This window comes from Paroedura picta, chromosome 5 (assembly GCF_049243985.1).
Source record: "Paroedura picta isolate Pp20150507F chromosome 5, Ppicta_v3.0, whole genome shotgun sequence".
In the NCBI taxonomy this organism is placed as follows: Eukaryota; Metazoa; Chordata; class Lepidosauria; order Squamata; family Gekkonidae; genus Paroedura; species Paroedura picta.
In genome coordinates, this window is record NC_135373.1 from 12103689 (window position 1) to 12117040 (window position 13352).

Here is a 13352-nt window from a genome sequence, read left to right on the forward strand (position 1 = left end):
AGTCTTTTTCTTACTTGAAATATAACTAAAGAACCCTTTTCTGCAATGTTTAGCACTTCTTGCTAGCCTAAGCTCATAGTCAGCTTTACCTTTTTTAATAGTCTCCCTACAATTATTGGTTATTTGTTTATACTCATCCTTGGTAATAAGGCTCATCCTTGGTAATTCTTAAATACTCATCCTTGGTAATTCTTAAATGACTGTATTTTTAATTATTAAAATCATTTGCCAACTGCTTATGGAGCCACCTTGGCTTCCTTAGGCTCCTTCCATCTTTTCTTCTCATGGGAATTGTTTATGATTGGGACTTCAGTATTTAACTTTTAAGAAACTCCCAGCCCTCTTGGACTCCCATCTCTTTAAGTCTTTCTGACCAGATCCACAAAGTCTTTCTTAAAATGTTCCATGCTCTGTTGGGCAGTATTTTTTGTTCCTAAATCGCCCAGAGCTACAAAGAAATGGGCGGTATAGAAATCTAAATAAATAAATAAATAAAAACATGGAGGAGAAGGAAGGGGTAATAATCTGTGGGTTTGATGAGCCTGTCCAGCCGTTCTGTGACATCCTTGAGGCGTGCACCAGGTAGGCAGCAGACTTGTCGGGACAACAAGTCTGGTCTTCAGCCTCTACACCTCTCAGCAAGGAATCCCCAATTACCAGTAACCGTTTCTTTGTAGCCTTGGGAGCAGACCTAGAACTCTCACCTGTGGGGGCCTGTGAAGTGTTTCTTGGGCTTTGTGCAGTCTGTGGGGGAGAAGTCCTAGAACTCTCACCTGTGGGGGCCTGTGACTTGTTTCCTGGTCTTCGTGGGGGTTTGCTCTTCTTGGGGAATTGCACATGCTCCTGTGTTCCTGAATCAACATCTTCTGGCAGATCCTTAAAACGATTGCTGAGCATCATTGGGGCAGAGCTTCTCCTTATTCTTCTAATCCTATGCATAACAGCCTTTTGTTCAGTGCTCCAATGTTTGTTTTGATAACTTTCCCTCCTCCTGTACTTGCTCTCTCAAGAGTGCTTTATGAGTTCTGTCCACAAACTCTTCACCCTCTTTTATATGTTGCTGTGTGTTCAAGTGTTTCTCTAATCCCTGTACCTTTTCCTCCAGTAGAGCCACTAATCTACACTTGCTGTATGTGTAAAATTGTCCCCCCAAGGTAGGAATACAAACATGGCCCAGACGGAACATGTCACTCCCTCAGCTCCTTCAGTCTTCATGCCACTTTGATCCATCCAAAACCTCTCAAAGAGTCCTGTCCTTCACTGACTCCTTTGCTTGAACTGCCAGGGAAGAGCCAACAGCCAAGAGTCCTTGAGCTCTTGCCCTTTGACTCCTTAAAGAATCTTCTGGCTTGATACAGAACCCAAGATTCCTTTGTTTTTGGTGCGCACCTCTGGCAAGCACAAACCTGTTATAGTACAGAGGCCCACTCAGCAGAGGGTGGAGCTTTTAGTTATGTAGACTAGTGGGTGATGGGGGAGAGAGCAAGGCATGACTCATCAGGTTGTTCAAGTTTCTAATTGAGCTCCTAGCATAGGAACTGGAAAGAGGGAGTCTGATTCTAAATTACTAAACAATGCTCCTGCTACTGTTGCTGGAAGGTCTACCAATTACAGCCAAATTTAAAATTTGAAGATTTGAAATGCAAAACTAGATGTACCCATGTTGGTTAGCAGGTTAGCTCCCTGGCACTGGAGCTGTTTTGTGGCAAATATACCCTATTTGTTTTTATTTGCATAAAGCATGTTATGCTGCATTTCCAAGACTTCCCTAAGGTGGCTAATCATCAAAGCATTTTTTTAAAAGACATATTTTAAGCCAATTGAAAACCAGTAAGTAAGACACAGAAACATGTAAAACACACAACTAGGAAAAAGGGTCATTAAAGGAAAGCCAAATATAACTGTTCAGTTTTAATCCACTGGCATATGGCAGTGATAGAGGAGAACAAGTAAATCTCTTTGGGAATGGAATGCCATCATTGTGGTGTCACAACTGAGAAAGGTTGTCACCCATCTAACCTCAGATGGTGAGTGTACCCAACCAAGTACCCTAAAATACTAATGCAGAGTGTGGTTTAATTAATATAACTTCTAAAATGCTTGCTTATAAGAACAACACCATATGAATCTGTAGAGACATGAAAAAGACCTGTCCCACAAAATCTACCAAAGCTGAAAAACTAGAGAAAATGCATACTTTGTAAGAGGAACAGAAATTTTAATCAGTGACTAAGAATTCATGATACCTGATAAAAGACTTTGCAAGCCTCTAGAGAGGGGACGATGATATCCCCCAGGGCTTTACCCTGAGTCAAAAAGATTAGCTTGGTAGGCACCTATGCCCACATCCTGGCAAGATTTGATCCTGCCTGCAATATCTGGATCATGGCCCAAACCCTGAATAATGCACCTACTTTCTGAAGTACAGTTTTCTTTAGCTGACTTCTTGAGCAATTCAGCTTGGGCTTCCAGATTATTGATCTGTGCCTCTGTAAGGTGCTTGATGAAATCAAGAAAGAATTCAGAGGCTTTTTGCCTAACATTAGAAAAAGAGAAGGTGGACTTTCCAGAGATAGGTACTTTTAGGAAATCTGAGGCAACAGTCAAAGCAGCTTGAGGAAGAATGATTTGAACTTCAGGGATAGCAGATTGCCCAGACCCATAAAGTTGATCAGGTGTATATGTACCTCCAGATGCAGCACCAAGAGTAAGACATTCATTGCGGTACTCAAACATGCCTTGTACAAAAGTATAAGAAAGAGGTTGATACTCAACTATATTCTGTTCTTGGGCATTTTGTCTGTCAGTCTGAATTACAGGACAGACTGCCAACATCTCATCAAGTTCAAGAATGACCTCTGGGTTTGCTGTTTCATGAGGTTCTTTCTGGAGAGCTTCCTTGGGAGAGATGCAGTGAGGAACTAGAGAGAAAGTCTCCTTATCTGGAAGCACAGAAGACTGAAGAGATGGGGGTGAAGGAGAGAGAGGCAAGGCAGGCAAAGCTGGATAGATCTGAGGAACAACAGGAATACAATCTAGACCATCTTTAGTTAGGCGAGAGGCAGAAGAAGAAACAGAACAAATACAGTCAATAGCATAACGACCCTGATGCCAGGTTTGAAGAGTGCCAATTGAGGCACGGGGTTTGTTGTGTAAAGCCTTTCCTATTTTTTCCCAGTCACTAATCTTGAGCGAGCCCTTTTCCGGATACCAGGGACACTGCCGATAAATAGTCTCAAGTAATCTCAAGTTTTTCACAGTCAGAGTAGTTCAGCAGTGGAATAGGCTGCCTAAGGAGGTGGTGAGCTCCCCCTCACTGGAAGTCTTCAAGCAAAGGTTGGATACACACTTTTCTTGGATGCTTTAGGATGCTTAGGGCTAATCCTGCGTTGAGCAGGGGGTTGGACTAGATGGCCTGTATGGCCCCTTCCAACTCTATGATTCTATGATTCTGTGATTCTATGAATCCTTAAATGTCTTGGTCAGAAGTGGACCTGCCACTCTCCTGACATAGAGCCTGTAACTCTCTAACATGTTCCCTCTGAGGCTGTGTCAGAGCTGAACCCATACTCACCAATGGGGGTTGTAAGGACGACGAAGTGCACTTGGGGCCTACTCCAGGCGTTGATGAGCGGGTGATGTCCCTGTTCGGGCGCAGGTTGTAGGGATGAAAGGACACACATGACACTGGTATCTGGAGGAAAAAGGAATCTTCTGCTTGGTCTGTTTAGTCTGGAGAGAACCCGACTAAGAGGTGATATGATAACCATCTTCAAATACTTAAAGGGCTGTCATAGAGAAGATAGAGCAGAGTTGTCTTCTGTTGCTCCAGAGGTTCGGACCAGAACCAATGAGTTGAAATTAATTCAAAAGACTTTTTGGCTAAACATCCAGAAGAAGTTCCTGACAGCGGTTCCTCAGTGGAACAGGCTTCCTCAGGAGGTGGTGAGTTCTTCTCCTTTGGAAGGTTTTAAGCAGAGGCTTGACAGTCATCTGACAGAAATGCCAATTCTGTGAACTGAGACAGATTGTGAGTGGGTGGGCAGGAAGGGATGTGCCAGTGTTTGTCTCTTGTGGGCCTTCTTAGCAGACCCAAGGAATTGCTGATCACCACTGTGGGATGGTAGGTGAATTTCCTCCAGGCCAGGCTGGATTCTGGAGAGGCCTGGTTTGGACCAGACCAACAGCTGCCTGAGCAAATTGAATTAATGAAATTAATTCAAAGGAATTTTTGGCTAACAGTTTTCATGGCAGAATATGGGGTGGTTTGCCAGTGCCTTCCCCAGTCATTACCGTTTACCCCACAACAAGATGGGTACTCATTTTACCGACCTCGGAAGGATAGAAGGCTGAGTCAAAAACTTCCAAAGAAGGAGAACGCACCACCTCCCGAGGAAGCCTGGTCCACTGAGGAACCGCTCTGTCAGGAACTTCTTCCGGATGTTTAGCAAAAATTCTTTTGGATTGATTTCATTAATTCAATTTGCTCAGGCAGCTGTTGGTCCAAACCAGGCCTCTGGGACCCAGCCCGAAGTCTTACCCATCCTGCAATTCTTCTAAACCTTTCAGCTGCAGACCCTGGAAAACAAATTGTCTCAGGAAGAATCTAGCCAAAATGAAACAGGTAAGCCTTCAATCTCGACTTCCCACCACCCTCCCTGCTCTTCCCGCCCCACACTGCAACCAGTTCCAAGCTGCTGCCAGATCTTTGGCAGGTGACATTTTTGCTTGGCAGTCCAGTGAGGGGAAGTTTCTCCCCCCCCCCCCCCCAGGCAAAAAGGCATAGCTGTTTCCCCACTGTTCTTCTGCTCCTGTATCGAAGCTCAAAGCTCGGCAGATGGAAAGAGGATGACACCAGAAACCAGGAAACAGCAGAGGGAGGAAGGGGAAGGTGCTTGGGATTCCAATCCCAGACCAGTCCTGGCTTTCTTGACAATGAGTCTACCAACTGAAACCAACCAGTATGATAGGTCTAAATGGTTTCTTAAGAAACTTAGGTGTCTCCCCGGAAGTTCCAGCATGAGAGCCAGGTTAAGCATGGCTGCCTCTATTCTAGAGAACCGGGTGTGATTCCCCACATGCAGCCAGCAGGCTGACCTTGGGCCAATCACTGTTCTCTCAGAGCTCTCTCATTCCCAACTACCTCACATGGGGACTGCTATGGGGATGGAAGGGAAAGATTTCCCATCCAAATACAAGCCGGGGACTTTCAGAGATAGCTTGCTATTACCTGCCTCCGCAACATGACCTCCTTGGGGGAGCTAACACTCAAATCCTTGGAGGTTTCCCCAGTTTAGGGTTGGGCGAATTTAGCTTTGGAGATCTGACAGGATTGGGCTTGCCTCACCTGTCTCAGCACTCCTGACCTTCAGCTCCACCTACAGCACAACAGGATAACAAGAAAAGCCTCCCACAAAACTATAACCATTAAACTACAACAATTAAGATCAAAATACAGCAACAACTCCTCCTGTCCGGTGTCAACAGATTCTATTGTGAAAGGCTTGTTCTTACAGAACCTCTAAACCAGGGGTAGTCAAACTGCGGCCCTCCAGATGTCCATGGACTACAATTCCCAGGAGCCCCTGCCAGCGAACGCTGGCAGGGGGCTCCTGGGAATTGTAGTCCATGGACATCTGGAGGGCCGCAGTTTGACTACCCCTGCTCTAAACTCTCTGGGATGTACAAGGATGCACCTCTGCAGGAAATTCTTTCCAGAAGCTTTGGGGGCCATAGCCAAAAAGACCCTGCTTCTTTGCACTGCTGGCCTAACCTTTCTCGAACACAAAACATTCAGTTGTCCCAGGCTTCTTAAACACCTGACCCTAGTAAATGAGGCACCAGAGAGGACCAGAAGCAGATTTCTACTGCTGTACATAGATCCTGGCCGCATCTGCTTCCTCCTGCTTTCTTAAAGTCTCTGCAGCTACAAGCAGACAACAAGAAGGTGCTTCTAGAAGAAGGTAGACAGCAAGAAGACGCTTGGAACTGGTTGCAGTGTGGGGCGGGAAGAGCAGGGAGGGTGGTGGGCTGTGAGCACACGGTGGAATAAGACCAGGGAAGCCGAGGTTGAAGGCTTACCTGCTTCAGTTTGGCTAGATTCTTCCCGAGACAATTTGTTTTCCAGGGTCTGCAGCTGAAAGGTTTAGTAGAGTTGCAGGATGGGTATGACTTCAGGCCAGGTCCCAGAGGCCTGGTTTGGACCAGACCAACAGCTGCCTGAGCAAATTGAATTAATGAAATTAATTCAAAGGAATTTTTGGCTAAACATCCAGAAGAAGTTCCTGACATATTGATTCCTCAGTGGAACTGGCTTCCTCGGGAGGTGGTGCGTTCTCTTTCTTTGGAATTTTTTGACTCAGCCTTCTATCCTTCCGAGGTCGGTAAAATGAGGCACCAGAGAGGACCAGAGAGGACCATCTTCTGCAGCATCTTGTTGGGGGGTAAACGGTAATGACTGGGGAAGGCACTGGCAAACCACCCCATATTGAGTCTGCCATGAAAACGCTGGAGGGCGTCACCCCAAGGGTCAGACATGACCCGGTGCTTGCACAGAGGGCTGTGAGCACTTTACATTTACTTTTAGATAGCCAACTCACAAAAATACTGGTTCTGTGAATTGAGGCAGATTGTAAGTGGGTGGGCAGAAGGGATGGTGTCCATGCTTGGCTCTTGTGGCCCTTTTTTGCTTGCTGAGGGAAATGTTGATTGCCCCTTTAGGGTCCGAACATGAAGTCCTCCAGACCAGGCTGGCCAAAGATTCTGGTTTTCTTTTGGGAATGGCATCATCTGGGCATGAAATTGGAGTCACTGTGGGTGGGCAAGTAGTTGTGAATTTCCTGCATTCTGCAGAACGTTGCACTAAATGACTCTGGAGGTCCCTTCCAGCTCTATGATCCTATGATTATATATGCTCATAAATTCAAGTGGGTAGTCGTGTTGGTCTGAAGCAGCAGAATGAATTTAACAAACAACGAAGTTTTATTCAAAGTTTTATGAGCTTTCATATGCACGCACACTTTCTCAGATGCAATATATGGTCCTGACAAACAGCCCCCCCTCCCAAAATGGCCAATGATGGGTGAGAACAGAGCTCTGCTTCCCAACCATCTTCTGCACCATCGCACCACTTCCGGGGTTTCTCGAAGCCTGGAGAATGTCTCAGGGGTTTCTCAAGGGTAATAAAGTAATGAAAGGTTGTTCTGGCTTCCAGAAACGCCACAAAGGCATTGGCTAGAGGCCCAGGCCGCTCTCTCTGGACTGTCCCCGAGGCTTGGAGCTCTGAGCTGGGAAATACCTGGAGATTTGGGGTGAAGCAGCTGGTGGGTGGGATTATGGGAGCTGGTGGGTGGGATTGTGATAAAAAAAAATTCACTCCCACCCATTTGGGAAATCCTTCCAGGGCCATAAAGAAACCCTGGTTGAGAAAGGTCTAGAATAATTCCAGTAACAACTGACCTGAAATTCTTTCACACTATCTCAGCAAGTTTTTTTAAAAAAACGCACACACACCAATCCTAAAATTTGACTCTGGTATATTTTGAGAGAACCTCCTTTCATCTCTCTCCGAGATTTTAATGCCGCCTCTTTCTGCCTTCCTTTCTTCTCCCTGCCAGGAAATCCCTCTCCGTGAAAATTGTGGATGTCGAAGAGTACGAGAAGAAAGACAGCTTCTTTATCGAGCTGGGGCAGCCACGGTGGCTGAAACGGGGCATCTCAGGTGAGTGTGGGGGTGGGCTGTTGGGGAGGGAAGACAGGGTCCCCAGCATGGCCACGCCTGGGACAGGAAGGAGGATTCAGTTGCCTTGCATCTGGGTTTCACAGAAGGAACCTCCAGGGTCATCTAGTCCAACCCCCTTCAGAATGCAGGAGCCCAATACGAAATGGGAGGAGGCATCCTAGCAGCCATTTTTGGGTTACCCCACAGATGCCCAGCATCCCCTCTGGAGCCAGCCCAAGGACCATGAGTCATGCCCAGGAGTCTGCTTTGCATCAGGAAAGCAGTTGTCTGTCCCAGCCCCAGACATAATTTAAGCGACCTCCCTGAAGGCCAAAATTGGCCTCTAGTCAAAGGGGACTAGAACTGGAATCTGAGCAACCCCAGGCCCCCACACTATGTGGGTGAGGACAGGTGACAGGTTTGCAGCCACCTCCTCCCACAAGACTGGCCTGGTCAGACAGTATCTCTTATATTTGCAGACCTGGGCTTCAACGCAAAGCTCAGATGACCGATGAGGCCATCCAAACAGATCAGATGCATAGAAGTGAAGAGGTATGAGGGATTGATCTGCAGAGCTTAATATGTAGTCTGCTCCTGCTCCCTCCAGCTGGAAACAGCATTGGCATCTGGTGATGGGGAGCCAAATCATGCTGGCATAAATATGAAGCCAGGGAATTCCTGAATGGGATGAAGAGGTACCTACATCAGAAGTGATCTACCAGTTGCTGACACACCTGCAGTCTTATCATAACTGAGACTATATAACCAGATGAATGCTCCCTTAGAGCAGGGGTAATCAACCTGTGGTCCTCCAGATGTCCATGGACTACAATTCCCATGATCCCCTGCCAGCAAATGCTGGCAGGGGCTCATGGGAATTGTAGTCCATGGACATCTGGAGGACCACAGGTTGACTACTCCTGCCTTAGAGCATCATACCTTACTATGTGGGCACCTTAACTTCATTTCCTTGGCCAAAGATCTCCACCGGCTTCTAGGGTACAGCATCTTGCATATCTTGTGTGGCAGTCCTAAGCAGCCACTTCCTGTGCCAAGCACGTTCCAGCTCAGGCCCTGGGAAGCCCTTGGTATTGCTCGCCCATCCACACCAACAGCACTTCTATACTGGACCTGTAATGAGACACACACACCCCTCAAAGCCCATTAACTTCAAATAACCTGGGATTGGCCACCCTGCCAAACAAGGCCAGGTAATGACTCTGACACCATTTGCAGAAGGCGTGGCCTGCCTGAAGCCAACAGGTGATGTCCGGCCTCTGCTGCAGGCTGACCCAGCCACCGGGGAGCCCCCCCCCCTTTGCAATGATATTCTCCCTCGGGGTAGCCTTCTGGTTGGTGCCTCCTGTAAACTGGCCCTTGCATCACAATGCCACTGTCTGAGGCCCACCAGTGGCATCCAACGATGCCCCAAGACCCAAAGAACATGGCACCCCCATTCCCCCAATGCTGGCACCAACTGCCTATCTGACCCTGTCATCACTGCTGATGGGCATGTATTGCCTGGTGAAGACAACAGTGTAGCCCTGGCCAGTGGCCACCAGACACCACTGGCCAGCTGAGGGCCACTGGGCACCCCATTCCCCACCCATGGGGTGGGTGCCTTCCTACCCACCTGAGCCAGGCCAGTGGACAGTGCTCACAGCATCAGGAAGGTCCAAGTCCAGAGGTCACCAACCTTTTTGAGCCTGCAGAAGTTGGTGCCACTATCAAATGAGTGCCACAGGGAGTGAAGCCAGCCACAAAATGTCAGCTGGGGAATGCATAACTTTGACTGCATATCCCTTTGAATGCATATCCCTTTGACATTTTGGGATGAACCTCTGCTTCATAGGCTGCCTTTGGAAAAGAAACAAATGGTTTTAAAATATTTTCTGGCACCCACTCAACTGACCCACAGCGGCGCAGTGAAGATCCAGCTCCTGCCAAAGCAATTTATTTAAAAAGTCTTCACAGCCAATTAGATGTCCAATGGCCAGTCCCACTTCCTCAAAACACCACATTGGGGACCCCTGTCCTTGGGTCTGACTTTGGCATCACTGCTGAAAAGACCTGAGATGCATTGAGCATAGGTTGGACTAGATGGCCTCTGTGGTCCCTTCCAGCTCTAGGATTCTAGGCAAGACCTTTTTGGGGCTTGGAGAACTGATGCCATATCTGAGCATGGACCACTTAGGAACACCTTGGAGCAGTCTGAGGGAGGGGGGACAGCTAATTCCCCATCTCCCAAGAGTAGGCCCAGCCCTGGGGAAGGGGTTCGATTAAGATTTCTACTGTTGTACATAGACAGTTGACTACAAATGGGTGTTTGTGTGTGTGTGTTCGTTTCCTGCTTCTCTCCTGTCTCTGCACTGAATATCCTCACGTTTGCTCTCTCCCTCTCTTTGTTTCCTTGGCGCAGCCCTTCTCTTAAATCAAGGTAAGACCCTTTCTCCCCCCCCCTTTCTCTCTCTCCCCTTTCGCTGCCACAAATCCAATTCCCTGCCACCCCCACAGAACATCTGCAGGCATAAATAAAGAAATGTGAGATCCCTTTGCGCAAACCTACCGGCTGTCGACTTCCTGCCTGCTGGGATCCTAGGCAGGGTCACCTGCCTTCCCAAGGAGAATTACACCCTTCTGAGTTCACTGGAGTCCTTCAGGGGTCACCCCACTTCAGTGCATCTGAAGGGGCGTATGTCTACACATGCTAAATCTCCCTCTTCTCACTATGCTCAGAATTGAACTTGGTTGGCCTTGTGGGTGCCAGGGGGGACTCATACTTCCTTTGCACATCTCGTATTTACATGCTGATTTGTTGCCAGTCATAGACCTCACCAATCACCTCATTCTGATCTCAGCCTTAATTGGCGGGTATATACAGAAGAAAGCTTTGTTGGTCTGGAAGATGTTGCTGGGATCGAACTTTGTTCTGTACCCCGAAGAAGTGAGCAGGGACTCACGAAGAGCTCCTTCCTTGTCAGTGCTACTTTGATGTAGCGGAGAAGGAGAAGGAGAAGAAGAAGAGTTGGTTTTCATACCCTGCTTTTCACTGTCTGAAGGAGACTCAAAGCAGCTTACAATTGCCTTCCCTTTCTCTCCCCACAACAGCCTGAGAGAGCTCCAAGAGAGGCTGCTCTATGAGGAAGTACTATCATGACTATGACCAGCCCAGCTGGCTGCATGTGGAGGAGTGGAGAATCAAACCTGGCTCATCAGATTAGAAACTACCACTCTTAACCACCACACCACGCTGACTCACGAAGTCCCCTGCCCTGCCACAAATTTGGCCAGACTTTCAGGTGCTCCTGGACTCTGGTTCTTTTCTCCTGCTACAGACGTTACAGTTAAAGAACTGAGTGGTGATTCGTGAAAGCTCCTCCCCTACCCGAAATTTTGTTATTCTTTGAAGGTCTTTTCTTCTGCACAGACAGACCAACACGGTTACCGGAAGGCACCACATTTAGCTTTATAGAGTGGGAATCTCTCAACCTTGTGCTACAAGGACAGGTGGACTCCCAGGGCCATTCTGCACGACTTAAATATAGTAGGTCTTACCTTTGGTAAACACTACAAATTCAACATTCTGCATGACGTCGCAGACAATCTGCAACACTCCTGCAACACTCCCGCAAAAAGCGCTTCGTTGTAGTGCTTTTCGGGAAATCGGGAAAAGTGGATTCCCCCTAAAAAACCCGCTACACTTCTGCACACAAGCTGCAACAAACCAGCGAAAGACATGTGCGTTCTCAATGTAGCGGTAGAAAGAAAGTCCCTCCCCCGAACTTCCGGAGAAGTGATTGCCATTTTTCCCCTTAGACCTGCGAAAGTCCCTCCACAGAAGTGATTTAAAGTAAAACAAAGCTCCCTAAGTTCCCAAGCACAACACAGCCCCCTGTTCGGCACTGCCCGTAATTTCAGCCACAAATCGCACCCGTGGGGGAGGGGGATTTTTTTTTCTATTTGAGGAGCGTGTAAATGATTAATCGCCAGCTCCTACACCAGCAAAAAGGTCTTTCCGATGCAACAATTGAACGCATATTCGTTGCAATGGGTGTGTTTGGTTTTTTAAAAAAAACAGCTCTTAAGGGAAAGGGGCTTTTAGGGATTGATGGCCAGGGGCGGGAAGAAGCGCTTCCTTTGTTGCGATTCCAGCAAGACCGGAAACATGTGGGGATTGAATGAAACGCTACTGGGACTTCTATATTCCACTAAAAATAAAGGTATGCGGAATGACGAGATTCCACTATTTAATATAGCGTTTCTGCATTCTGTGAACATTTGGCAACATTGGTCCTTGTGCGGAATGGCCCCCATTCTAGCTGGATCTGAAGCAGTGAGTGATGACTTCCAAGAGCTCTTCCCTGGCCACAGATTTTGTCAGTCCTGAAGGTGTTCCTGGACTTCATGTCTATTGTGATATAACAAATGCAGTGATCCTTGTTCCTGACTTCCATGCCAGCCTCTGAGGCCACAGAATGCTTCTTACTTCAGAGTCACCACCGTTGTTTTATCAAAACTCTGAGCCAGGGTGAGAGTGGAGCACCCTGAGGAATTTTGTGGGCCATAGGAAATGGGACCACTTGCTCGGTCATTGGCTGAGCAAGATTTTGTGAGGGCGGGGGCAGATTCAGGGACTCCCCCTTCAGACCACACATCTGAAATATCTGGTCAGAAGATATTTTTTGGAAGATCAGCCCTGTTCCCCAAAGCTGCCCAAATCCCAAGCAGACATATCCATTTCTCCCCAGAGGTAAACATCTGAGAAATTTCAAGACATTAAAATGAAGCAGTTGATGTTTCCCATAGTGGTGGTGCTGGTGGTGTGTGTGTTTTTCACACATTATTTCATTTGATTTTAACACAAACCACAATTTAATCAGAAGCGGCAGATTCTTCCCCAGGCAAAATATCTGCAGGATTTCTTCAGCAGCTCTGAGGGCTTTGGGGGAGGTGAATTCTGTTTTACAGGCTCTCTCCGCACCTGGCCCTGCTTCTGATGTGGGCTCTCTCTCGAATCCCTCTCGCCTTGGGAGGATAGCATTGGAAGCAAAGGAGTTCAGCACTCTGGGGCCTGCAGACGGCTGAGTTATGGCTTTCGATTAAACATGGGCGGCCGGGAGAGGGGGAAGGAGCATTGGGCGGGGGCGGGGGATGCCACCGGGGAGAGTGCGTAGGAGAAAGTGTGCGCACATTATCCTCGTGCTGGGAGCTGTGGAGTGTGTGGGAGAGAACCTATGTGCTTTGAAAAGGATGGAGTGGGTGATGCATAACGACAAGGACAGGCCGTGGCCAGCACACCTGCAAGGTGTGTGTCTGTGTCTGTATTCTTTGCGGAGGAAGATGTTCACCAGGCATTCATCTACTGGGCAAGCCATGAGCCTGTGCATGAGGTGGAAGGAAGGTGCTTCTCAGGGGCAAGGAAAAGAAACTTAATGTTTGTAGTCTGGGCAAACAGCCACCAGGATTTGCAGATTCGACCTGAGGAGATTCACAGAGGGGGGTTTCCACAGAAGGGCCCTGTCTCTTTCTTCAGCTTGTTCTTACGCATGAATCGCTCTCACAGGCATGGCTCTCACAGGCATGCCTCCCTGGTAAACCACGCACTGTTTACCCCCCACTCTGGAACACACCC

General features: G+C 47.9%; 1 protein-coding gene across 1 annotated transcript in view; it reads left to right on the forward strand.

Annotated features, from left to right (window-relative positions):
* The window catches only part of SLC8A2 (solute carrier family 8 member A2), a 167906-nt gene that overhangs the window by 128213 nt on the left and 26341 nt on the right, over positions 1–13352 (forward strand). The window contains exons 3-4 of the mRNA XM_077336520.1: positions 7617–7720; positions 10140–10157. Of these exons, the coding sequence (XP_077192635.1) occupies positions 7617–7720; positions 10140–10157 (122 nt within the window). The remainder of the gene's footprint in view (positions 1–7616; positions 7721–10139; positions 10158–13352) is intronic.